At 38.7% G+C, this 25,524-nt stretch overlaps 2 protein-coding genes across 2 annotated transcripts; both read left to right on the top strand.

Annotated features, from left to right (window-relative positions):
• Positions 1-3,584: 3,584 nt before the first annotated feature.
• On the top strand, positions 3,585-16,240 carry LOC130715020 (mitogen-activated protein kinase homolog MMK1). The gene is made up of 7 exons (XM_057565015.1): positions 3,585-3,743; positions 3,865-4,170; positions 4,341-4,470; positions 6,118-6,255; positions 6,648-6,980; positions 7,325-7,505; positions 15,824-16,240. The coding sequence occupies exons 2-7, from the start codon at positions 3,929-3,931 to the stop codon at positions 15,994-15,996; spliced, it is 1,197 nt and encodes a 398-aa protein (XP_057420998.1). The 5' UTR covers positions 3,585-3,743; positions 3,865-3,928; the 3' UTR covers positions 15,997-16,240.
• A 2,811-nt stretch (positions 16,241-19,051) lies between these two features.
• On the top strand, positions 19,052-20,302 carry LOC130713557 (mitogen-activated protein kinase 7-like). The gene is made up of 2 exons (XM_057563328.1): positions 19,052-19,465; positions 19,622-20,302. The coding sequence occupies exons 1-2, from the start codon at positions 19,052-19,054 to the stop codon at positions 20,300-20,302; spliced, it is 1,095 nt and encodes a 364-aa protein (XP_057419311.1).
• Positions 20,303-25,524: the final 5,222 nt, after the last annotated feature.

Here is a 25,524-nt window from a genome sequence, read left to right as displayed (position 1 = left end):
AACTTTCCTCAAAAAACTCTGCCGAATTGAAATATATTTCTATAATTAAAATTAAATAAAAAATTAATTGAATCCAAAAAATTGTGTATCAAATTTTATCTGGTTCTGAGGAGGAAATACATCATTTCCTCATGTGACAACAACAATTTCTGTCAAAAGGAGTTTTTATGAACATTATTTCGAAAAGAGAAAAAAAGGGGGTGTTATGCTAAAGAAAATTTTATTTTTAACAAAATTATGGAGGTAACAACTTTGTCATCAGAAGGAAATGTACACATTATTACTATTCAATTTTATTTTTAACAAAAAAGGGGGTGTCCTTTAGGAATACATAAAAAGGAAATGTATACATTATTACTATTCAAATATATAGAGATCTTTCCCAAATATAAAGACTCAGGTATAATAAAAAGATAAAAAAATAAACGTCACTTATAAAGAAATAAACACAATATTGTGGATTGACATAATTATCATATAAAAAATGATACGATGATGATCAAGTTCAAATGACAACAAGAGAAACAAATAATCTAATGGGAAAAGGAAAGGAAAAGAAGAAACAAATTGAGGATAGTAACAACATTTGTATAAAAGAGGAATTCGATTCACGTGAGAGCACAATACTAATGGTGATAGCACAATAAACATGATAGGGTGTTCTTCACAAAAAACATGAATTAAGAACGAGCATTGGTGTATTTTACCGATAATTCTTCCCCCTTTCCCATTCTCACGCCTCTCTTGCAGGAAAATTGGTTTCACTTCTCCTTCCATACAAAATTCTGATAATCCAATCGCCTTACATTCTTGCAACTTCATCCTTTCAAAATATTTTTTTCTTATATATCGGAAAACCAACGACAAAGAAAAAAATAAAAAAACAGCAAAACGATCCCTCATAATAAGGATCTCTAAGACCATGGGAGGTTCTTCCAGCAGACACAAGGGCATTAATGGCGACGAAGCTCCTTTCCTGGCTAGCCAATCTGCTGGCTCATTACATAATACATTCTCTACTCATGTTAATCAAAGCAACAGTCCACCTTCGGCTCATCAACTCGCAGATATCGTTAAGTATAGGCATAAACTGGCGACTTACCTCATACTGCAATGCTCGCAACAGACCACTGCAATCCACATTACAAATGATGTCTCTAAATCCACGATCCCACGCTGCAAATCATATCCCGCTAGCTAAAACGCATGGAAACTGACCAGACACTACCCTTGCGAATCTCGAATTAAACCACCGAGCCCATGCAACCATCCCCTTGACTAAAGCTGTCGTTGACACACAGATTCACCTTCCCCTTTGGCAGCGGTTTCCATCTTCTCCCCATCCAATTTTCGTCCTCAAGGTCATCATTAGCATCCATAAACCTCATAATGTCATCATGTTCATGGCAAATCCGCCGCCACGCCTCGTGGAAGGGCCAAGGAGCATTCTCAAAGACCATGTTGTTCCTCCATTTCCAAATCCCCACAAGCAAGCAATGAAGCGAAATCCATTTTCAAAATATACAAGTATATTTTCAATATCTTTAATACTATTATAATGAAACAAATTTGAAAGTTCAATCGCAACACCTTCACCAAATATTTGAGAAATTAATAACACACAATACATAAGAATTTATTTCAACATTATATTTTTTTATAAATTTATGATCGAATTGAATAGTGAATAGGAGTACTATATATAAGTCTGTGCTTTAGAAAAAAAACAAAATAAATTTATACTGCACTCACTCCAAAGCACATTGAATGTGAAATGGTCAAGTTTGTCTAATTTATGATGAAGGTCCTTTTAGCATTAGGAGATGTTAAAACAAGGCTTAATAGCACTTTTGGTCCCCCACGAATGTGAAATGTGCAAACGAGATCCCTAAACTTCAAAAATAGCATACTGCATCCCCGACGTTATCCTCTGTTAACAGTTTTGGTCCCCGGGCATTTTTCTGTCAAAAAACTAACGGTTTCTGGATTTTCCAGAAAAATTCATCCTCTTCTTCATCTTCTTTAATATTTTCTTCACCTTCTTTCAATCTAATCTTTTTCACTTCCCAAAATCAACAGAGGAGATCCAATTGATGTAATGTAAATGAAATTAGTTAGTTTCAAATCAACAAAACCAGAAAGAAATCCCAATTAGAAACAAACATGGAATCCAGAAAATGAAGAGAACCAAAACTTAGATCTGGGTTTCACGGTTTGAGCAAAAAGAACAGATCTGACCCAAAACACTTCAAATCAGGGCAAAAAGAACATATCTCCACAACATTTATCTCAGAATAAAACCCCCAAAGTTTCTTCCTTTCCCACCATCAAACCCATTATTCTCCTCACATCGATCCTTCGATGCACACCTTGCATTCAACCTCCAAATTCATCACGACGGTTTGAGACCAAGATTATTCAGTAAAGTTTTAATCTTTTTTGAGAGGAGAGGGTATGGATTTCAGGATCGGTTTGATTGAAGGTTGGGGATTTGGGTTTAGAGTTTGTTAGATTTGGTCCCTGGGATGGGTTGTTTGGTTCTGATGAGATTGAGTTAATGTTTGTTGGTTTTTGAGGTTGTAAAAGAGAGGAAGAAGATTGAGGAAGAAGATTGAGGAAGAAGATGGTATGGGGCGCAAGTTCTGTTTTTTTTTTTTTGGGTATTAGAAGAAGAAAGATCATTAGGAGATGAAGAAGATGGTAGAGATTGAGAAGAAAAAAGAATTACGAGACAAAAACGATGAAGATGATTTTGAATTTTAGATTTTTTTATTTTTTATTTTCTGGGATTTGGGGTTAAGTGAAGGAGAAAATGATAGAACATGATAGAAGAAGAAGATTAAGATGATGAAGTTTCTGGGGTTTTATTTGTTTTATATTTTGTAATTAATTTTATTTGGTTTAATTACGTATTTGCCCTTAGAAACCGTTAGTTTTTTAACGGAAAAATGCTTAGGGACCAAAACTGTTAACGGAGGATAACGTCGGGGATGCAGTATGCTATTTTTAAAGTTTAGGGACCTTGTTTGCACATTTTACATTCGTGGGGGACCAAAAGTGCTATTAAACCTTAAAACAAAGTATTTCAACTCCTTAATTTCATTCATATCAATACACATTAATAAAAAGTTGGCATTGTATAAAGTTACTTTAAGAAAAGCTAGCTAGTAAAGCCTAATTTGTTATTTTTCCGACCTCTACATAAAAGTAGAAATTAATAAAAAGAATTACATACATACCAAAACCTAAATCTTCAACATTTATTTTGCTTTAAAAAATATAATTACCTTTCAATATTTGTTAGGCCCAGTATAAATGTATTATTGCACCGCACACTCTATTTAGGGAGTGTAATGAAAATCCATTCACATTATTTTTAACTGGTATTTATATACGTACTATAGAAAAAATAATTATCTCAATGAAATTAAAAGCATTTACCATTTTTTAAAATTTCAAAAACACAAGTACATTACTAATCAATAAAATGATTTTAATGAATAATAATGTCATCACATGAAATGAAAGCCAAACAAACACATTGATTGATTAACACTTATCCATAATAAGAAAAATTAATTATACTAAAAAAAAGAGAAAAAGTGCCTAGGAAATGATGAAAAACAAGTGAATAAAAGGTGGAGAGAGATGTCAGTTTTTGGTTTGCAATTGCATTTGCAGGAGGAGTTGGGGAAGAGAGAGATACTTCATTCATACATACAGATCTGTTTGACCAAAATCAGGTTCTTCTATTCTTCTTCTTCTTCTTCTTCTTTTACTTCTCTAACCTTAACAACTCCATTTCCAACATCATCATCATCATCATCATCATAACTCATGTTCTTGTTTCATTATTCATTGCAGTAGCAACTCTCTCTCTCTCTCTCTCTCATTGAAGAAACCAACCCATTGAAGAAGAGAAGGGAGAATGGAAGGAGGAGGAGGTGCACCGCTTGCTGATACCGACATGTCTGATGCGGCACCGCCGCCGCAGCCTGACCCACATCATCAGCAGCCGGCGGTGGCGATGGGGATCGAGAATATTCCGGCGACTCTCAGCCATGGTGGCAGGTTCATCCAATACAACATATTCGGTAACATATTTGAAGTCACCGCCAAATACAAGCCACCCATCATGCCCATCGGCAAAGGAGCTTACGGCATCGTCTGGTACATCATTCCCCTTCAACCCTTTTTCTCTTTCTCGCTTTGGATATCAAATCAACATCAAAGTTTGTTTTTTTATGTTTTCTTGATGAGAAAAATTGATTCTTTTTTTTTTGTTGGTGTTGGGATTGGAAAATGGAATTTTCTTTTGGTTTTGTTGTTTGTGTGAATAGTTCTGCTTTGAACTCGGAGACAAATGAGCATGTTGCTATCAAGAAGATTGCCAATGCATTTGACAACAAGATTGATGCCAAGAGGACTCTCCGTGAGATCAAGCTGCTTCGCCACATGGATCATGAAAACGTTAGTGAGTGGTGATTGCTTTTTTGTTTATTTGTGTCTCATTTTGTCTTTTGTATGGATTGGATATGCTTTGTCCTGTGTAATCTTTCCATACAGGTTTGAGATTCACCTGTTAATTGGATCCGGATTTGTGTGATTGTTTGCTTCAATGTCAATTAACCATTTTTCCATAAAATGTGGTTGTTTTCAGCTATGAAACATTCTCTGTTTGGAAGCTATTGAAAGATTAATATTTGGTCAATAGTGGGGTGTGTATACATCTTAGGGGACACTTAGACCAAAATGCACCTGTTAGTTTTACATATCATGGTTACGTGGCTGAATTTAAGCTTACCAGGTGTACAATCTTTGCTAGTAACGGTAATTTGAAAATGCCGAGATGTAGTCAATCTTGAATTTAACGACTAACGTTTTTAAGCGAATGACATGAATGTGTCCAAAAGTAAAATCAATGATGAATGCCTGTTTTGATATCCTTGCAATCATTGATTTCTTATTGCCTATTAATGAATCTTCAACGTAACGGCTAACGTTTCTAAGAAAACGACAAACAAGACTGTGTGCAATTTAACGACTAATGGTTCTAAGTAAACGACAAGACTGGGTCCAAACGTGCAATCTTAAATTTAAACAGGGTTTTAAATTGCGGTCTGCAACAGCATTGTAAAAGGTTTTGAAGTCCCCGCAGCGGCATCGCGACCGTTTCAACTCCCGCATTTTTCCGCAATTCTGCAACCGCCACAATTTAAAACCCTGAATTTAACTAATAAGCAACCGACAAGACTGTTCAAAAGGAAAATCATGATGAATGCCTGTTTCTGTTTGATATCCTTGCAATCATTGATGCAGTACCCCCCTCCCCCAAATTTATGCCCTGTTTTTTAACACCTGTATTTTGTTGATCTCGTAATCCTTAGCCGCTCCTGTTTTGTTGCATAGTATTGCAGTTTATGTAACAGTTGTTGTGGATTCTTAAGAGGCAAAAATAGCGGCCGTTAGAGTGTTATTTCAACGATAACCCAAAAATGACCTAGGGAGGTTAATGTTAGCGCATTGTTGGGGTTTTTCTTCAGAAACTTAATCAAAATGGTCTGGTTTGAAGAGGATGTGGAGGAAGAGATCTACAACTATAATAGTAGTGAAAGTGATAAAAGAGGAAGACTAGAACCTAGAAGAGGATAATTGATGAGTCCTATTTATGAAACTTTCATTTGAAATTTATGTTTTAGACAGAACAGTTTAAGCCTCTAGCACTTAAACTTCTTGGTTGTTTTTACTTTTGTTGGTATTTAAATGTTTTGTTTAAGACACCTATGACTTTGTCTTGTTAATTATGAATGTCATCATAGTACTTTTTTTTCATTTTGAACATTTAAATATGTATATGCTATATAGTATTAATCCTCAAAAAAAATATGTATACTATGTAGTATTAATTATTTAAACTGCATAGAAAATCCTACATAGCAACCATCCTGCTATGTGCTATACTGCTGTAATTATAAAATATCCTGTCTTACATTTAGGGGGGTGGAGGTGGCGAGAGAGGGTGTTCTGTTAACTTTGTGATGGGCAATGCTAAATCCGAGCATTTGGAATTTTTCTCACATTTGCTAATTTGGTTTACTGATTGTTATCATTGTGTAGGTTGTCGCAATCAGGGATATTGTGCCACCACCTCAAAGGGAGGTATTCAATGATGTTTACATTGCATATGAATTGATGGACACTGACCTTCACCAAATCATTAGATCAAACCAAGGATTATCAGAGGAGCACTGTCAGGTATGCATTTAAATATACACCTTTTAGTTTATGCTTGTGTTTGTATTAACTGTATATCTATGTTTTCACATTATCACGTGTTATATATTCATGCATGTACTGTTATACAGCCTTAAATGAAGATATAAATTTAGAATGCCATAGGAGAATTGTTTCTTCTTGTTCCTTCACCCCCATTTTATATTCTGTCACGAACTTCCACAGCACATTTTTCCACATCCTTTCACTGTAGTAATGCCAAATGCCAACTTGATACTTCGTTATACTTATAGAGGACATTTTGGGCATCATGACTTGAGGAATATATTAGAAGATTTTCACCTTATTTATTTTTCTTGCTTTAGTTAATCTTGACCATGAAACCATTATAAACTTTTTCTTTTCTGGTGCAGTATTTTCTGTATCAAATCCTCCGTGGGTTGAAGTACATACATTCTGCGAATGTTCTGCACAGGGACTTGAAACCTAGCAACCTTCTCCTGAACGCCAACTGTGACCTGAAAATATGTGATTTTGGACTGGCAAGGGTCACCTCTGAAACTGATTTTATGACTGAATATGTTGTCACAAGATGGTACCGTGCACCAGAGCTTCTGTTAAACTCTTCTGATTACACAGCAGCAATTGATGTGTGGTCTGTTGGTTGTATTTTCATGGAACTCATGGATCGAAAGCCTTTGTTTCCTGGCAGAGATCATGTTCATCAGTTGCGACTACTTATGGAGGTAACTTAATTAGCAGCCTTCAGTGTTTGAATAAGTTCAAGAATGATTGATTTATATTTGTTTTTATGGTTGAAATGATTAACCTGCTAGATTTGGAAATAATAAATTATTAAAGCAAATTGAAACTCAATTGTTGTATCGTCTTGAAGTACAATTCAAGTTACGTTTAATTTTATTGAGTATAGTCAGATCCTTTAATCAAAGTGGTGAAATTGATGCCAAAATCTGCATTTGCTTTGTTGTATTAAAAAAATAGCAACTTATGACCTATGTAGTTCACCTTTGACAACAGTCTGCGTTGAAATCAGTGTATTAGTATAACTGATAATCTTCATATTTTACAGTTGATTGGCACCCCATCAGAAGATGATTTGGGGTTTCTGAATGAAAATGCTAAGAGATACATTAGGCAACTACCTCCTTACCGCCGCCAATCTTTCCAAGAGAAGTTTCCGCAAGTCCACCCTGAAGCTATAGATCTTGTTGAAAAAATGTTGACTTTTGATCCTAGAAAAAGGATTACTGGTATGTTTTCTTTGTCTGAGGCTTTGTATTCCATGGTTAGAGATATAATAGTGTCAATGTGCATACTTTATACTTTGCATGCTTTTTGGTGTTGTCAGTACATGTTAAAAGTCTTTTGGGATGTGTTTAGAAGAGTTTATTTGAGCTTATCTGATGCATAAAGCAGTTGAAGTCTTAGACATGTGGTTGATCAAGCTTTTAAAAGTAGTGTGTGTATTTAGATTAGTTTCTCACATTAGCTCTGCCTACATATAATCTCTTCTAAGTTGATTTCAATAAACTTATCAAATAAGCTTATTAATAAGTGCTTATGTATGAGCACTTAATTGACATAAATAGTTTCACCTAACGCACCTCTCATCGATCACATGATAAATTGCATCTAAAGGTTGCACCATAAATGCTTAGTTTTGCTTCTGGGTTGCCAGATTTGTACTGATTTATATATCCTTCAGAAATTGATCATGCATGATTTCATCTGTTGGACATATTCTATCCATGTGCCACATTGCAAACCATATTGCTTAATGCTTTGCTTACCTCTCGCTAAAATCGATTAACATGGCTCAAGTTTTGTTTAGTTAATTTGGCTTTGTGTAGTTATCTTTGCATGCTCTGAACTTACAAACTCTTATTGTGTCTCAATATGTAGTAGCTGTTTATCTTAGAATGAGGGTGCTGAGCTCCTTATTATAGATAAGAAAATTACACCGCAAAACAGAGTGCTATTAGGAAATTAAAGTATAAACCCGGGAGTCGGGACTGTCAATAAGGAAGTGCAGTGATGGATATTAGGAAGCTAACAAGTAATGAAGATGAAATGAAGGAATAGAAATGCAATTGTATTGATTGAAGTGGACAATTACAGAAGATATTGTGATAAGGTGTGCTGTTAGAAAAACTCTAACAACCCAGAGAAGCTCTAGAGCGTTCTCTCCGAGGGAGATGCTACTCTCTCTCTATAACAGAATTATCAATCCAGCATAATCTTATTCCCTTTTCCTTGGTTACTTTATACTAACACCTAATTCTGTTGAGCCAATGCCACCTCAGCAGCCTTGCCCCGTTTCCTCCTATAGACTTGCCAAACCTTGGGCCTGTTCTCTTCTTGGCCCACTGAAGCATTTACCACTAAGCCCACCTCTTCATTCAGATTTCTATCAATTCCTCCCTCCATTGGAACAGCCTTGTCCTCAAGGCAGAATTCAGGAAACTGACCAGCTAGAACGACATTGTCTTCCCAGGTGACTTCCTCCATTGACTTATGCTTCCACTTGACTAAGCTCTGATGCACTTCACTGTCCCCGAGCCTGACAGTCCTAGTGCCCACTATGACTTCAGGGTAAATATCAGTGGTGTCATCAACCCCCAAATCCGCTGGCAACTGACCCTGCACTTGATAGTTTCCCACAGCCTTCTTTAACAGAGAAATGTGAAAAACTGGGTGGATTTTGGACTCTGCAGGCAACTTCAGCCTATAAGCAACTGCTCCTACCTTGGCCTCTATCTGAAAAGGTCCATAAAACCTGGCAGCAAGCTTCTGATTGATCCTCTTCACCACAGAATGCTGCCTGTGGGGTCTCAGTTTGAGAAATACCCACTCTCCTACTGCAAAGGACAAATCCCTCCGCTTCTTATTTGCATAAATAGCCATTTGTTCTTGAGCCTTCTGTAAATGACCCCTTAGCTGTCGCAGGGCTTCATCTCTTTCACTTAGCTCTAGGGCCACAGCGGCTACCTTAGTCTCATTGGATAAGAACTTGACAATAGGGGGTGCTTGTCTTCCATAGACTACCTCAAAGGGTGTCTGTCCAATTGAGCTATGAAAAGTAGTATTGTACCAAAATTCTGCCCAGGAAATCCAATGTGACCAAGACTTGGGATGATCAGAAGCAAAACACCTCAGGTAGCTTTCCAAACACCTGTTTATGACCTCTGTTTGTCCATCAGTTTCCGGATGGTAAGCCGAGCTCATTTTCAGTTTGGTCCCCTGCAGCTTAAAGAGTTCAGACCAGAAATGGCTAACAAAAATAGGATCCCTATCACTTATGACTGAATTAGGAATCCCATGGAGGCGCACCACCTCTCTTACAAACACTTCTGCAATAGACTTGGCTGTATAGGGATGCTTGAGCAGAATAAAATGACTGTATTTTGACAGCCTGTCCACAACCACCAGTACTGCTTCAAAGCCCTTGGATTTGGGTAGACCTGTAATGAAGTCAAGAGACAAGTCTTCCCACACAGCATTAGGGATTGGAAGAGGTTGTAACAAGCCTCCAGGGCTTAAGGCGCTGTATTTGTGTCTTTGACAAACATCACAAGCTCTGACATAGTCTCTGACCCTCTTTTGCATTCCTACCCAATACAATGTTGTTGCCAAGCGTCTATAGGTCCTCAGGAAGCCAGAGTGACCCCCAGAAGGTGAGCCATGAAACTCCTCAAGTAGCCATGGGATGGAAGGAGAGGTAGGAGATAAGACTAGCCTTCCATGATATAGTAAAACTCCATGTTGTACTGCAAATCCAGGTTTGCTTGCAGGATCTTTCTGTACTGCAGATTGCAAGTCCTGGATGTAGGGATCTTGGGTAATCTCCTCCAAGAGTCTCTTTCGGTCATTCCAGAGAGGAAATGAGATCAGAGAATGCAGCTCCACCTCATCATAGCGCCTGGACAAGGCATCAGCAGCCTTATTTTCCAAGCCGGGTTTGTATTTGACTTGAAATTGGTAACCCAGTAATTTTGCTAACCAACACTGTTGGTCTGGTGAAGAAACTTTCTGCTGCAGGAAAGGCTTAAGGCTTTTGTGATCAGTATAGACTATGAACTCTTTCCCCAATAGGTAGTGCCTCCAATGTTGAATGCTTAAAACCAAGGCCATTAATTCTTTTTCATACACTGACTTAGCCAAGTTTCCAGCTGATAAAGCTTTACTAAAGAAAGCTAGAGGTTGTCTTTGTTGCATTAAGACAGCTCCAATCCCTCTCCCTGCAGCATCACACTCTACTTCAAAGGGAAGAGTGAAATTGGGTAGTATCAAGACAGGAGGAGATGTCATTACCCTCTTTAATTGAAGAAAAGCCCTATCTGCCTCTGGTCCCCAAGAAAAACTGTCCTTCTTAGTCAACTCAGTGAGAGGATTAGCCATTTTCCCATAATCTTTGATGAATTTCCTGTAGTATCCGGTCAGCCCCAAGAATCCCCTCACTCCCTTAACATTCTTGGGCACAGGCCAATCCATAATGCATTTTACTTTCTCTGGATCTACTGCCACGCCAGCTCCCGAGATGATATGACCCAAATAATCAATTGAAGCACATCCAAATTTGCATTTGGTCTGATTAGCCACAAAACAATTAGCTAACAAGACAGATAGTACCAACTTCAAATGAGTGAGGTGTTCAGGTAAGTCTTTACTATAGATTAGTATATCATCAAAAAAGACCAACACGAATTTCCGTAAGTAAGGTCTGAAAATATCATTCATTACTGCTTGAAATGTAGCTGGAGCATTCATCAGCCCAAATGGCATCACTAAGTATTCATAATGTCCATTATGGGTTCTAAATGCAGTTTTTTCTATGTCATCCTCATGCACCCTGATTTGATGATAGCCAGATTTCAGGTCTATTTTAGAGAAAATTGAAGCTCCATTTAATTCATCCAGCAGCTCATCAACTATCGGAATTGGATACTTATCTGGAATGGTGGCCTTATTTAAAGCTCTGTAGTCAACACACATCCTCCAGCTCTTGTCTTTCTTCTTTACCAAGATCACAGGACTTGAATAAGCACTCATGCTAGGTCTGATGATTCCTGCCTCCATTAACTCTGCCACTTGCCTCTCAATCTCTTCTTTTTGATGGTGAGGATACCTATAAGGCCTCACATTGATGGTCTCCTGCTCAGGGAAAAGCTTTATCTGATGCACCTTAGACCTCTCTGGTGGCAGTTGAATCTTGCTCCTAAATACCTCTTGAAACTCTTCCAGTGTCTCCATAAGCTCTCTTGGTGTTTCTACCTCAGTATTGGTGACTTCTGCGGAATTCAGATGAGACCACCACCACTCCATACCACCTCTGTACTGCTTGTCCATGAGGAATGAGTGTAGAAAACTGTGATTACTCCCTTTTCCTCCTAGCCCTTGCAACTTGACTACCTGATTTCCATGGACAAATTGCATAGTGAGTAGTTTCCAGTCCATTACCACTTTTCCAAGTGTGCTCAGCCAGGACACCCCCAATACCATGTCCAAACCTCCTAGTTCCAACACCAAGGCATCAATCACCACCTCAATCTTCCCCAGCCTGGCCTTAATTCCCTTACACACTCCCTGTGTAACCACCCTGTGTCCATCCCCTAACCTGATGTGTCGGGAAGCTATAGGGGTGATAACCAAACCCAGAGCATTGGTGACTGCTGGGGAGATGAAGTTGTGGCTAGCTCCACTGTCAATAAGCACCAGTAAGTTCACATTGTCAACCTGCCCTTCAATCTTCATCGTATGATGCTCCTCCATACGACCCAGAACCCCCATTAATTTGTACTCAACCACTGCCTCGTCCTCTTCACTCACTTCCGGTTCTCCCTCCAACATCACAATCTCACCTTCTTCATCAACGGTTTCCCCGTCTCCAAGGATTAGAACACGCAGGGATCTCTCGGGGCACTTGTGCAGGGTAGGATGATACTTTCCCCCACACTTGAAGCACAAGCCCTTGGCTCTCCGCTCAGCGATTTCATCCACCTGGAAGCTGCGGACCCCTTTCCACTTCTCCGATGATCCTGTACGGAGATCATTTTCTCCTTTTCGAGTTGAGGAACCCAGAGACGCGGCTGAATTCGTCGTCGATCCTACTGAACTCATGGAGCGACTTGGAATTGACCCGCCTGGTTTAGAGAACCGGGTCACATCCCTACTAAAAAGCCCAACCCGATTGGCGGATGACCCGGCCCAATTGCTTTGACCCGAGCGATCGAACCCGCTCCTCTTTACCATTTTCTTGCCATCGTCTTCGTCTTCTTCCTTTAGTTCCTCTTCCACGTCTTTCGCGATTCGCATCATCTCCATTCGAGTTCCTGGATTAAGTGTGCGCACTCGGCGTCTGATCGCAGGCTTCAGCCCACTCATGAAGTATCCTAGGTATTGGTCCTCCGGTAGCCTCCCTACCTGCGATGACAACAACTCAAAGGATTCGACGAATTCGTCTACACTTCGTTTCTGTCGTAATGTCGATAGCTCTTCGAAAGGGTTCTCCAATCTTCTTCCTCCGTAGCGTGCAATCAACGCACGTTTCAGCTTCTCCCAGGATAGATTATCCTCAGTCTCCATCAACAGATTGAACCAATGGATCGTCGATCCTTCCATACTTAATCGCGTTAACTTCACCCGCATCTCATCCGGCGTATTCTGCACGTCGAAGTAGATCTCCGCTCTCGTGATCCAAGCCACAGGATCCTCTCCTTCGAACACCGGCAACTTCACCTTCTTTCCGGCCAAGCGAGACTCACCGGGGTGTGAATCCGCTATCGGGGTATCTCCTTCGTGACCCGTTTCCTTTCGACCCATTTGCTTGCTCAGTTCAGTGAGAGTCAAGCTCTGCTGCTGCAGTTGGAGAGCGAGCTCTTGCAGCGCCGTCGTAACGCTTCCCATCTGGTTTTCCAGAGCTTCCATTCGATCGGTCATTTTCGGTGGCATCTACCAGCTTGTTGAGACTCCTTCCACGGTGTTGATCCGGTAGGTCGGACCAATTTGATGGATATTAGGAAGCTAACAAGTAATGAAGATGAAATGAAGGAATAGAAATGCAATTGTATTGATTGAAGTGGACAATTACAGAAGATATTGTGATAAGGTGTGCTGTTAGAAAAACTCTAACAACCCAGAGAAGCTCTAGAGCGTTCTCTCCGAGGGAGATGCTACTCTCTCTCTATAACAGAATTATCAATCCAGCATAATCTTATTCCCTTTTCCTTGGTTACTTTATACTAACACCTAATTCTGTTGAGCCAATGCCACCTCAGCAGCCTTGCCCCGTTTCCTCCTATAGACTTGCCAAACCTTGGGCCTGTTCTCTTCTTGGCCCACTGAAGCATTTACCACTAAGCCCACCTCTTCATTCAGATTTCTATCATGCAGTCAACCCCCTATACCATCACCGGTTTTTCCATATCCCCCCTCCCCCCTCTTTGCTGCAATGTTCTCTCTATTCTCTCCCCTTGTCCCCTGACTCTCCTCACACCTTTCACCCATGTCACTGTCCCAATGTGGTAATTATATTCTCTGCTAAATGAATTTTCCATCTCCTTCCCTCAGTTCTTCTTTTTCCTCTCATAAACCAAGAGGCCCTTGTTTTTCTTTCCTCCTCTATAGTGCTAAGGGCCTATCAACCCACAACAACAATAAAAATCAGTTCCACCTTGTCCTCAAGGAGGAAATCGGGAAATATCCTGTGTCATAATCAAGGGAGGTAATTCCATTTTACAAGGACTTCCTTGGAGCAATCTTGTAGTTTCAGCATAGCCAGCACCTCGCTAGGTACAACCTGCAATTCCAATTCTTCAGTAAAAAAACTTAGGATTTGTTGGCTTGGAGTGTCAACCAATGGTGCTCTCATATGGTTGGACACATGAATGACCAAATTGAGTCTTGTATCAGGGGGAAGCTCCAACCTGTATGCTACTAGTCCCACCTTCTCCTTAACTTCATAAGGGCCATTGAAGCGGGGGCTGAGCCTTTAAGTGCACCAATCTTCCAAACAAACTGCTGCCACTGTCACCTTCTCGTCATCTGAAAATACTGCTCAGAGCTGTATAACCATCCATCTAGATCATTGTCAGAAGCGTCATCCTATACTCCCTTCAACCCACTTCTAGCCTCTATTCACCTGCGCCTCCGCTCCTTGTTACTCCCCAGTCCCATTCCTTCATCTTCATAATCATACCCAGCCAAACGATCTCCAGTGAAATGTGCTAGACCCGCCCTTAGCTCTTGCATCATGTCCTCCATCAATTGCTTATGTCTCCTGCCACTCTATCCATATCCTCCACCCTCCCTTCCAATACCTCAACTTCTTCTCCATCCTTGTTGATACCATTCACTGGTCAAGACTAGGAGCTCTGATACCATTATGGTGGAAATGGTTAGATTCTGACTTTATTATTTGAGAAACACTGCTTGTCAAATATCCGCCATGGCCCCATGATGGTGGAGTTCCAGCAAGCCGCCATGGTCGATAGCTATCAGTATTTGTCAAATATGGCCTGTTTTTGGCTTTCCACCATAACCCGCCATCTGCCATTAATAACACTGCTGAGAATATTACTTTCAAAAACAGAGTGCTATAGGAAAGAAAATAAAACCAAAACTGATACGAAAGAAGTGTAGTCAACCCCTATACCATCACCCATTTTTCCATATTCCTCTCTCTCTCCCTCTCTCTTTTCCCCTTGATCTTGAATCTCCTTATGCAGTGTACCTATGCTACCTATCCCAATTCGGCTATGATATTTTCTCCCTCTCACTGCTAGCGGAAATTTCCACCGCTTGCCCCTTTGTGTTATTCTTCTGTTTCCTCATAAACCAGCAGGCCTTTGTTATTGGGCGGTTGGGCCCATGTCTTCCCCATCTCCTATACACATTAATAGCTGCATGAAGAGTTTTTGAAATAGCTAACTTATATAGTCATTTAGTCAATCGATCAATATCTTTTGTTCATATATTCTACTGAAAAATTTGTTTTCTCCTTCCCATAGAGAAGTTATTTCCTTTTTTTTTTCTTCTTGAGATCAGCTTATCAATTATGCTTCCCAACAAAAAAATTCGGTGTTTTATATAGACATCTCTCTTGATCATGTGGGCTTCTGCCTCAACACTTTATATAGCCTAATGGATATTAAATTCTGTTATCCTTGCCAACCAAAAATGTACTTCATAGTTGCACCTTCAAGTCCATAATTATTGTGATTTCCAATTATAATTGGCAAGTACACAGTATTTCAGAAAATGTCAAAAATAACCTGTAAACATGACATGTCAACCCATATTGACTAGAAATAGGGTTAGCACTTAGCACTGCTTAGTTTCAATACTTTTGTTATTTGTTATTTACATGTTACCATGCTTCAAACCAGTATCATAAGCATTGTTTTCTGCTTCAAATGTTGAATGCAAGTTTCTACCCATGGTTATTGAATCGAGATTCGACTAATGGTATCTTTTTATGTATCCTGTGGTACAAAATTATTTAGTCATAGATTAACTCATAAGTTGAAATTCTACCTAGTGCTTACATTCCTTCATGCTTTTTGTTTTGCAGTTGAAGAAGCACTGGCACACCCCTACCTAACATCCCTGCATGACATCAGTGATGAACCTGTGTGCATGACTCCCTTCAGCTTTGATTTTGAACAGCATGCTCTGTCTGAGGAACAGATGAAAGAACTTATATACCGAGAGGCTCTAGCATTTAACCCTGAGTATCAGCAGTAGCAATGATAGTTATGTTGTCATTGGGTTTGGAACTTTTTCATGTCTGTGTCCATAGGTCAAGAGATTTCTTTGTGTAAATATATTTCTCTATCATCTGAAACCAGATGAACTTGGAGTTGAATTATTTCGATCAGTGGGTAACTGGTAGACTGGTATACAATCATAAGGTATTTGTATTGGGCTTCTTTGCTTCTTCATATTCATTGGCTTGTGCCAAATTCTGATAAATCTTTTTCTTTTCAAATGTTTGCGTTTAAGGGTTTGAAGTTATTTATATTTTTATTGTTGTGCAGTGATAGAGAAATGCTAGTAACGCATTCAACACCCTCTATTATTGGGTGAAATTCAAGTGAGTCCCACCAAATCGGAAGTTGGACCTCATGATCCAGGGGATTCGTTAAATTTCCCCTAATAGTAAAAGAGTGTTTTGAGAAAAATAAAAAATGTATTCAAGTGTTCTTCATACCTTAGAAGTTAGAAGTAGACTCACCTCAAGGCTATTTGTTCTTCTAACATGCATTATTTTTTTTATGTCAATTTTATCCTGACTTTTACGTTTTGTTTGTTTGCCCAAACTTTGTGAAAAAAATGAGCATATGGCTTCAGGTTGAGTGATAGGTTCCAACCTTGTTTGTAGTGAGAGTGGAAAGAAGATGAAGAGAGAAATATGTGGGTTCTACACCTTTTTGTAGCCTCTCTTCTGAGGAAAAAAAAATACCATGTGAGAAAGAGCCATTTTGTTTGTTCTACTTTTACCCTTTTCAAACTCCAATAATAAGTTTACAATGAATCCATTTTATACAAATTAATATTCTTTATTTCCATTCGTATTCAATCAAACTAGGAATATAATCCATATCACTTTTTCTTTTCTCCTCTATTTATTATATCGAAGTCTACTTTTGATTGTATTATAGAGAAACAAGTAATACAATTAGTAGATTGATCGACAAGATTGTATTTTATTACTACTTTTTATTTTTCAATTTCATTAAAAAAAATCTCTTTCTATCAATGGTTGAACTTTTGATATGTCAAACCTACATCTCGATTGACGAGTTCAGTCAGAGTTGATTTTCAATTAATATCAACCGGACGATAGTGCTCCTCAGAGCTTCTTTCACGTTACTTCCCTCAGAATTCGAGATTGGATATTGCAATGCACTAAGCATGGTTTTGATTTAAAATCATTTGGCTATGATAGTATATCATGTGCTGACTGTAAAACTTTGTTTGGTTTAATCATCTATATTTCAAGTCAAATATGCATGTCTGTTTTTTGTTTGCCTAGACTCCAAAACTATTTTTCTTTTAATCCACTAAATATGAACATTATGTGGAGGTTGTATTATGCGTAAAATAGAGGGCTTATATGATTCATTTTAATTAGACTATAGACCTAGCTTGTCGCGGAGATCCTGGCTATTGAACTTGGTCTGCAGCACAGTTGGGATCAACGGGTCAAAAGTGTTGTTTGTTGTACTGATTGTTCAGGGGTCCTAAGAGTTATGCAATCCGAGGTACTAGTTGATAATTTCTGGGCTAGAGAAGACATTGAACGTGTTCGCCGTATGCTACAATGGGACTGGTATGTTACCTTTGTGCAGATACCACGTGACCGGAACATTGCTATAGACATGTTAGTTCGCCAGGCCGCGAGGGAAGGTTCAACACGTCGGATATGGCGGCAGCCTCCGTCAAGCTTGATCTCTCCCCTGCTGCAAGATGCTTTAGAGTAGTTTTTCTTTCCTCATGTAACCCAAAAAAAAAGACTATAGACCTAGCAATTGCCGTTAGAAATGAACATTTAGCATGAAATTACTTTTAAAAGTAAGTTCTGATAAAAGAAAAACTTTTGAAAATAAATTACCTTTTTATATGTCTGATTATAAATATCTTTAAATACAATTTGAAAGTGTTGATTGATCTCAATCTTACTTATTTGTATTTGTTTATACAAACATTTTTCATTCTCATATATCATGGTTGAAGTCATTTAATTTTCTTCCGAAAGTACTAGAGTAAAAATTACTATTTTAAAAATAAATGATAAATTGTCATAATATGAAAATTATATATACATATATTTGTAATACTTCATTTAGCATTTGCTTGTTAGTTATTTTTTTTTTCTTTTTATGAAAATAAAGCTATTTGATTCTCACTTCAAAATGAGTTAGACGCAAGTCACAACTTTAATTTGAAAGTGTCTACACGGATAGCTCAAGTGGTCGGTAAGCGATAGGGGACATATATGTTAAGTATGTAAGGTCTATGGATCAATTCATGGATGGTGCAATTTATCTTTCCGATGTACTAACAATTTTTATTTGAAGGCAATCTTTAAAATAAAATAAAATATGGTCAATGTCAAATACTATTTTTTTTTGAAAGGTCAAATAATATCTTAGTTCCATAGAATATATAGTAAAAGTAATTTTTTAAAACGAATAAAAGTAATTTAAAGAATGAAATAATTCCGTAACTTTGTTTGTACTTTCTACTTTGTACTTCAACTCTAATAATGACTTTTAAAAAAACACTTCAACTCAAATGATGATTTCAAAAAAAAAAAGTAATAATGAAAAATTATAATTGGTCTTTTTATTCGTAACCAAAAACTACCTTGACTTTCTATAAAAAAACTACCTTGACTTATTTATTCAGTTGATACAAAAATTCAAACATATTTTTTTATAAATAAAAACATTTTGGATTATTATTTACAAAAAAAGATTACATGCGTGTACAACGGTATATTAAGTTAGTTTAGACTTTAGATTGGGTTGTTCCTTTCAAAATAAGATTGGATTGTTATCGACAAAAAAAAAGGTTGTGTTGGTTTATTTTAAAATCAAATCTAAAAAAAGATATTAACTTAGCTGATATATCCTTAGGTTCTTGATTGCTTTATTTTTCCGCATTTTGTTGGGTCTACTGATAAATAATCCTAATAAGAATCATAAAGAAATTAATAGCGCTGCGTACTAGAGCATTTCATTGCTTTCTTCTCAGTGTTTAGTACTGTTTGCTCATTGATTAGCAAGAATTGAATATGGCAAATTTAGTGGAGATTGATAAGGCTAGAGGGAAGCATTCTTATGCAATTTCACAAACACTGTTTGAGATTGACATCAAGTATGTTCCGATCAAACCTATTGGAAAAGGTGCTTATGGCGTGGTGTGGTCTTCCATCAATAGTGAGACTGATGAGAAAGTTGCAATCAAGAAGATTGGTAATGTGTTTGAAAATTGCACTGATGCTATGAGAGTTCTGAGGGAGATGATGCTGCTTAGACACATTCATCATGAGAATGTGATTGCTTTGAAAGATGTTATGATCCCAGATAAGAGAACAAGTTTCAAGGATGTCTACTTGGTCTATCAACTCATGGACACAGATCTTCATCACATTATCAAGTCCTCTCAGCCAATCTCCAATGATCATTGCCAATTTTTCATGTTTCAGGTACTTGGTTACTATTTCAATGATCCTTTAGAGTGCTTTCATGATTTTTAACTGTAAAAGAAAATAGATTTTTCCTTACAAATATTAAGAAAAACATAAGTTGATTTGTGATTGGTTACACTAAATAAAATCACTTTTTTTACCTTCTTACTTCAGCTGCTTCAAGGTCTTGAATATCTTCATTCTGCAAACATTCTACACCGTGACCTGAAGCCTGAGAATTTGCTTGTCAATGCCAAATGTGACTTGAAGATATGTGACTTTGGACTTTCAAGAACCAATGGAGTTGGCGACGAGTTCATGACAGAATATGTTGTTACTCGATGGTATCGCGCGCCGGAGCTTTTGTTATACAATGGCAATTATGGAACATCTATTGATGTGTGGTCTGTAGGATGCATTTTTGCTGAGATTCTTGGTAGAAAGCCGCTCTTCCCTGGAATTAATTGCCTCAAACAGCTGGAAGTGATTATAGTTGTTCTTGGAAGCCAGGATGAATCTGATCTTGAGTTTATCCATAATCCGAGATCGAGGAGATTCATCGAATCCCTTCCCTATACAAGGGGCATACCCTTCTCTGAGCTATATCCACAAGCAGATCCATTGGCAATAGATTTGCTGCAAAAACTGCTTGTGTTTGATCCATCTAAAAGAATTACTGTCTCAGAAGCACTCCAACACCCATATTTTACTGACATATGTAATCCATTCTATGAGCCTCCTGCTCAGGTTCCCATCAAAATTGATGTAGTTGAAAGTGAGAGTGACGAGATTATTAGGGAAATGATGTGGAATGAGATGCTTCATTATCATCCTCCTGAACCAGTATCTGAATGAGATGATTCTAGTCCAGTTGCTTCATGTACTTGTATCTGGGTCACCATAAGGATAATGGCACCTGTAACTTGTATATATCATCCATTCTTTGTTTTGGTCTTTGGTTTAATTCCCAAGTGAACTATGCAAGATTTTTACTTGGATTTCAATCGTGGGCTTTGCGAACATTTTATAATGTGTTTGGTTGTTTTCCAATTTCCAAATTGTTTATGATAGAGCTAGCTGTATAACAGTGGCATTTGCATCATGGTACATGCAAATGTGTAGAATCAATTCTATATCCCACGTAATCATGTTGAGTGGATAAAGATGTGTTGAGAAATGAAAGATATGATCTAACTTTTGAGTTGAGTTAGGTCTCCCTAAATGTGGCCAAACAAGAAATGAAAGATATGATTGTCATAAGGTTGGGGTGGCTCGATCTGGGAGGGGTGGGGTTGGGGGTGGTGGCTAGGTGTTGGGGGCGGCTCGATATGGTTGGGGGTGGCTCGATCTGGGTGGGCTAGGGTTGGGGTGGTGGCTAAGTGTTGGTATTTCTATTCTTCCTTTCGAAAGATCGGGTCTCAGTGAAGTTGAGACGGTCAGAAGATCGGGTTTCATGTCGGTGAAGGGGATGGACCTCGATCGTGTTGTTTGTTGTTGGATTAAGGGGATGGACCTTAATCTTGTTTTGTTGATCGATTGAGGGGATAGACCTCGATCGTGTTTGTTGACCGGTAATTAAGGGGATAAACCTTAACCGTGTCTGTAGATTGGTTGAGGGGATGGACCTCAATTGTGTTTGTTAATCGATTAAGGGGATGATGGGCCTTAATCGTGGTTGTGATCGGTTGAGGGGATGAACCTCAATCGTGTGTGTTGTTTTGTTTGATTAAGGGGATGGACCTTAACCCTGTTGTTTGTTGTTTGATAAGGGGGATATACCTTGATCACGTTGCTTGTTATTTGATTAAGGGGATAAACTTTAATCGCGTTAGTTCTGATAGACCTTTGGGTCGTGCAAGTACGTTAGTGACATGTGGTGCTGCCCTTGTGAGGACATGAAGATACATTTATGTGTAGGAGACGAACTACAGACTAATGGCATGATGTGCAGATGTCAGATATGGACATGCGACACTTTTAGTTATTATTTACATGTCGTATATAGCTTTGCCGAATTATGCTATGATCTATATTATAGTATTCTAAGAAGTTTACCCTTTCTTTCCTTGTTTGTATTGTTTGTGCATGGGCGGTCGTCAAACTATTAGGTCATAACAAGTGGTGTTGTGAGTAGCTACTTGTTGCTGGGAGAAGGTGATGGCACTAATCAACGGGGAGACTGGATTGGTGGATCAACCGAAGACTGTGAATGTGGTGTTAGATGTAAGGCTAGGACTGTGAGACCCAAGTTTTTGAGTTGGAATAAACCGAATAAAATTTCTTTTCACGATTAATTTGATGTAACGTGAAGGGAAAACCTGAACAAGGGGTAAATGGATGGAATGAATTTGTGAAGGAGAAAGTTCAAGAAAAGCTAAAGATTGTATCAAAGTCGATAAGAGTTATAGCACGACTAATATTCGCATTTAAAACCTAGGACAAGAACTTTAGGAAACAAAACTATGTTCCAGCTTTGGAACACTATAGGAATATAATTTCCAACAAACTTCCAGCTTTGGAACACTATAGGAAATTTTCCAAAAATCTTCTAGAGGAAAATAGGACTTTCTCTTATTCCTTTCCAAAACGAGCGTTTCGATACGAAACTCTAGGATGTACGAACGTCTGATTCCGATACTCGGAAGTTTGCCGAAACGGAATCCCTGATAGTTCAGAAACCCTAAAATCGACGGACGATGGAGACTTTTCTACTCGGGGCTTCAAATAAAGATTTCATCCGCGGACGCTCACTCTAATCGACGTTCCAAATCTTTCTTCAGAAGGAAGTTTCTGCATCCGAGGTCAATATCATAAAGTGCATAAAGTGCATTTTTAATGTCGGTAAGCATTAAAAACAAGCCTCGAAAACCAAAAATCATACCGATATTTCTTTGAAGAATTAGAAGATTCAGCGGGAAGAATATTGTGTCTAAAATACGTTGGAATCAGTAGGAAAAATCGGAATCGCGAAATTTTCATTTTTCCGCGTTTTCCATTTCCTATATATAGTATGAAAAATGAAAAAAAAAACAAAAAAATTGCCATTTGGAGAGGGAGTGGCCGAGAGCTTGGAGGAGAGAAAGAGGAGAAGTGATTTTCGCCGTTTCTTGCCCGATTGCTTCACCGTTCGTTGCTAATCGAAGACATCGAGGTATAGTTACTATCTCTCACTTCTGATCGTCAGATCTGTCGACTTCTTCTATGTCTTTCTGTGCTCAAAGTTTTGAGCTTTTTGTAAAACTGTTCAAATAAGCTGATTTCAGTGTCTAAACTTATTCCCTGCATGCTTCTGAGCGTGTTCTGCGGATTAGATTTTGTCAGATGTCGACGAAATGCCGCCGGAATCAATTTTTGCATCAAATACCCATTTCTGGGCAAAGTTTCGTTCTTTACGCTTAAAACTGACGATTGAGCTTAGTGCTAGTAGGATTAGTCGTCATAAACGTCGTTGTTGACATTCCCATCCAATTTGTTTTTCGAAAATTCAGTTTTGAAATTCTGAGCTAAAAATATTGACCAAAATACCCCTGCGACAGTTTTTAACCCGATAATTTTTCTGAGAGTTTCCCTGGCCTAGATATCGCCTAAGAATACCTAGGAATTGATTTAGATCGAAGAAAAAGTTCGAAAACCCTATTTTCCATAGTGGCCGAAACCTATTTGCTTGGGTACCGTGTCCAAAAATAATTTTTGGGTCTCTATGACCTGAGCCATTGCGTAGCTCTTTCAATTGTCGAAATTTTGGCGCCGGTTTCGTGTCATTCCGAGTTCTGTAGCTCGAGTTATGCACGTTTTAGCGAATAAAGTGTTTTTGCACAAAACTTGAATCGAGTCAAAACTCATCCATTCGGGGAAAGCCCTTTCATTCGTGCCTAAGTGTTGTACTCTGAAGTTTCTTGAGCTTTGTCTAACTCTAGTTAGTATTGTTTCGATTATGTCGACTTAATTTGATTGATTTCTGCTTTGTTTGCTCTAAGGTTCGTTTGTGGAAACCTTGGGCTTGACTGAACAAGCTTGTGAGCGAGACCTGCACCGCGAGACTAGAACAACTCGAGGTTAGGGCAACTTACTTACTAGCTATTTCCTTGTAGGCGTCGATCAATTCGACTGGGTTATTGTGTTGATATTGAATATTGCTTGGATATTGTTTATCGCTTTATGGAAAAATGTTTTCTGAGAGGCTTCGGCCGTTTGCTGGTTAATCTAGGATGTGTTGGAATATGCTGTTTATGCTTATTGATTGCGCTGATTTAGTTATGCTATTCCACTTATATCTGTGATACTGATGAGTGAGGATAACGGGCAAGTCATGCCGAATTTTATGAGATTTTTGAGAGAGTTCGAAAGGACGAACGGAGTTCGGACCTTGTTATGTTTTAATGGATCGAGACCTTCTCAAGGAATTGTTTGGGATTATGGGATCCCTGAAACTTATAGGAAGTATTATAAGATTAAAAGAAACCTATTTTCTCAAGGAAAACTCATAAGACATTAATCAATCTCTAAAACCATTGAATAATGGTAACAACCTTAGATAAGAGCTTGGAGCTTGAATATTAGTTTGAAAGATGAGAAGGGTCGCCGAGTCCAAGTTTAGAAGAAACTTACAAGTTTCCGAGTATGTTGATACTCTTTTGCTCGATGAGCAGTTTATTGTTTGGCTATCTAAAGTTTAGCCGGAAATTATAAGTTTCCAAGTACTTCGGTACTCTTCGCTCGATGAGCAGTTTATTGTTTGGCTATCTAAAGTTTAGCCGGGAACTATGAGTTCCAAGTTCATTCTTTCTTCTTTTGATTAATTCATTTTGTCGCATAATCGACATTATCTTCGGCTTAACGGGCGCGAATCCTTATGTTCAACCCGACGGGTTGGACCGATTCGGCAATAATCGTTTGACACGCGTGAATCCTTATATTCAATCCGAGGGATTGGATCGATTCAGCGGTAGTCACTCGGGCACGCGTGAATCCTTATATTCAATCCGATGGATTGGATCGATTCAGCCATCGCCATATAAACTCGCGTGAGTCCGTGAGTTCAATCCGAGGGATTGGACCGATTCAGCGATAATATTTCGACACGCGCGGATCCTTATATTCAATCCGAGGGATTGGATCGATTCGGCGATAGTCATTAGACGCGCGCAACGTCCGTATGTTCGACTCTAATGAGAGAACCGACTTGGCGTTGTCATTTACTGCGTGTGCGAGTCCTTGTGTTCGACCCAATGGGTTGGATCGACTTGACATGCCTATTTTTGGGATCAACGTTTGAATTGACATTGCATGCATACATGCGCCCAATATGGAATTGTTGAGATAATGCTTATTGTATTGTTGAGATATTATTCATTGAATTGTTATTAGAGCCTTGATAACATGCTAAGTATATACCTTAGGGTAGGCAATACAGAACATATAAATATATATATACAACATATATATATACATACCCCCTTATTCTTCACATGCTGTTTGTATTATCTACTATATTCCGTGAGTTGACCCTAGCGCCGTGGCTTTGTTTGTATGTTTGTGTTTGGGCGGTCGGCCTGCTGCCAGACGTTCAACAGATGATTCAAGAAGGTTCGTCGTTCGGGGAGGACCCGGAGCGAAATGACTACTACTGAGCCTTCGACGTGGACCCGGACTTCATGGAAGATCAGATGAGGGTCGAAGATAGTGGTGTAGGATATGGGTGGTTAGAGTTACTGATTTTGGTTGTCATGGTCATAGCTCTGATTCATCAGTTGTATTTTGGGGCAGGGTAGGTTCCCGACTATTAGCTTTTTGTGTGATTCTCTTCCATGAGGATCACAGGGAGTTTGTCGGGCGTAGGAAGTCTTTTGGAGGCCGTTTGGGGCTAATTTATTTTCTTGGAGGACTGTAGTTATAAAGCTTGTGACTCTGACTATGAGCCGCACTTATTTGCCCGCGGGCACTACTTTCAATTACTTAATATTACTTTCCGTCACTTGAGGACACTCGTGACGATGTTTTTAGTTGCAGCAAGGGCTGTGCTTATTTTGTATATTAATCGCTGTTAATTGCGATTGGGTTGAGACCTTATTTCGACA

This window comes from Lotus japonicus, chromosome 4 (assembly GCF_012489685.1).
Source record: "Lotus japonicus ecotype B-129 chromosome 4, LjGifu_v1.2".
NCBI lineage: Eukaryota > Viridiplantae > Streptophyta > Magnoliopsida > Fabales > Fabaceae > Lotus > Lotus japonicus.
Note: the sequence above shows the minus strand (reverse complement) of the source record. Positions and strands in the feature narration are given on the sequence as shown.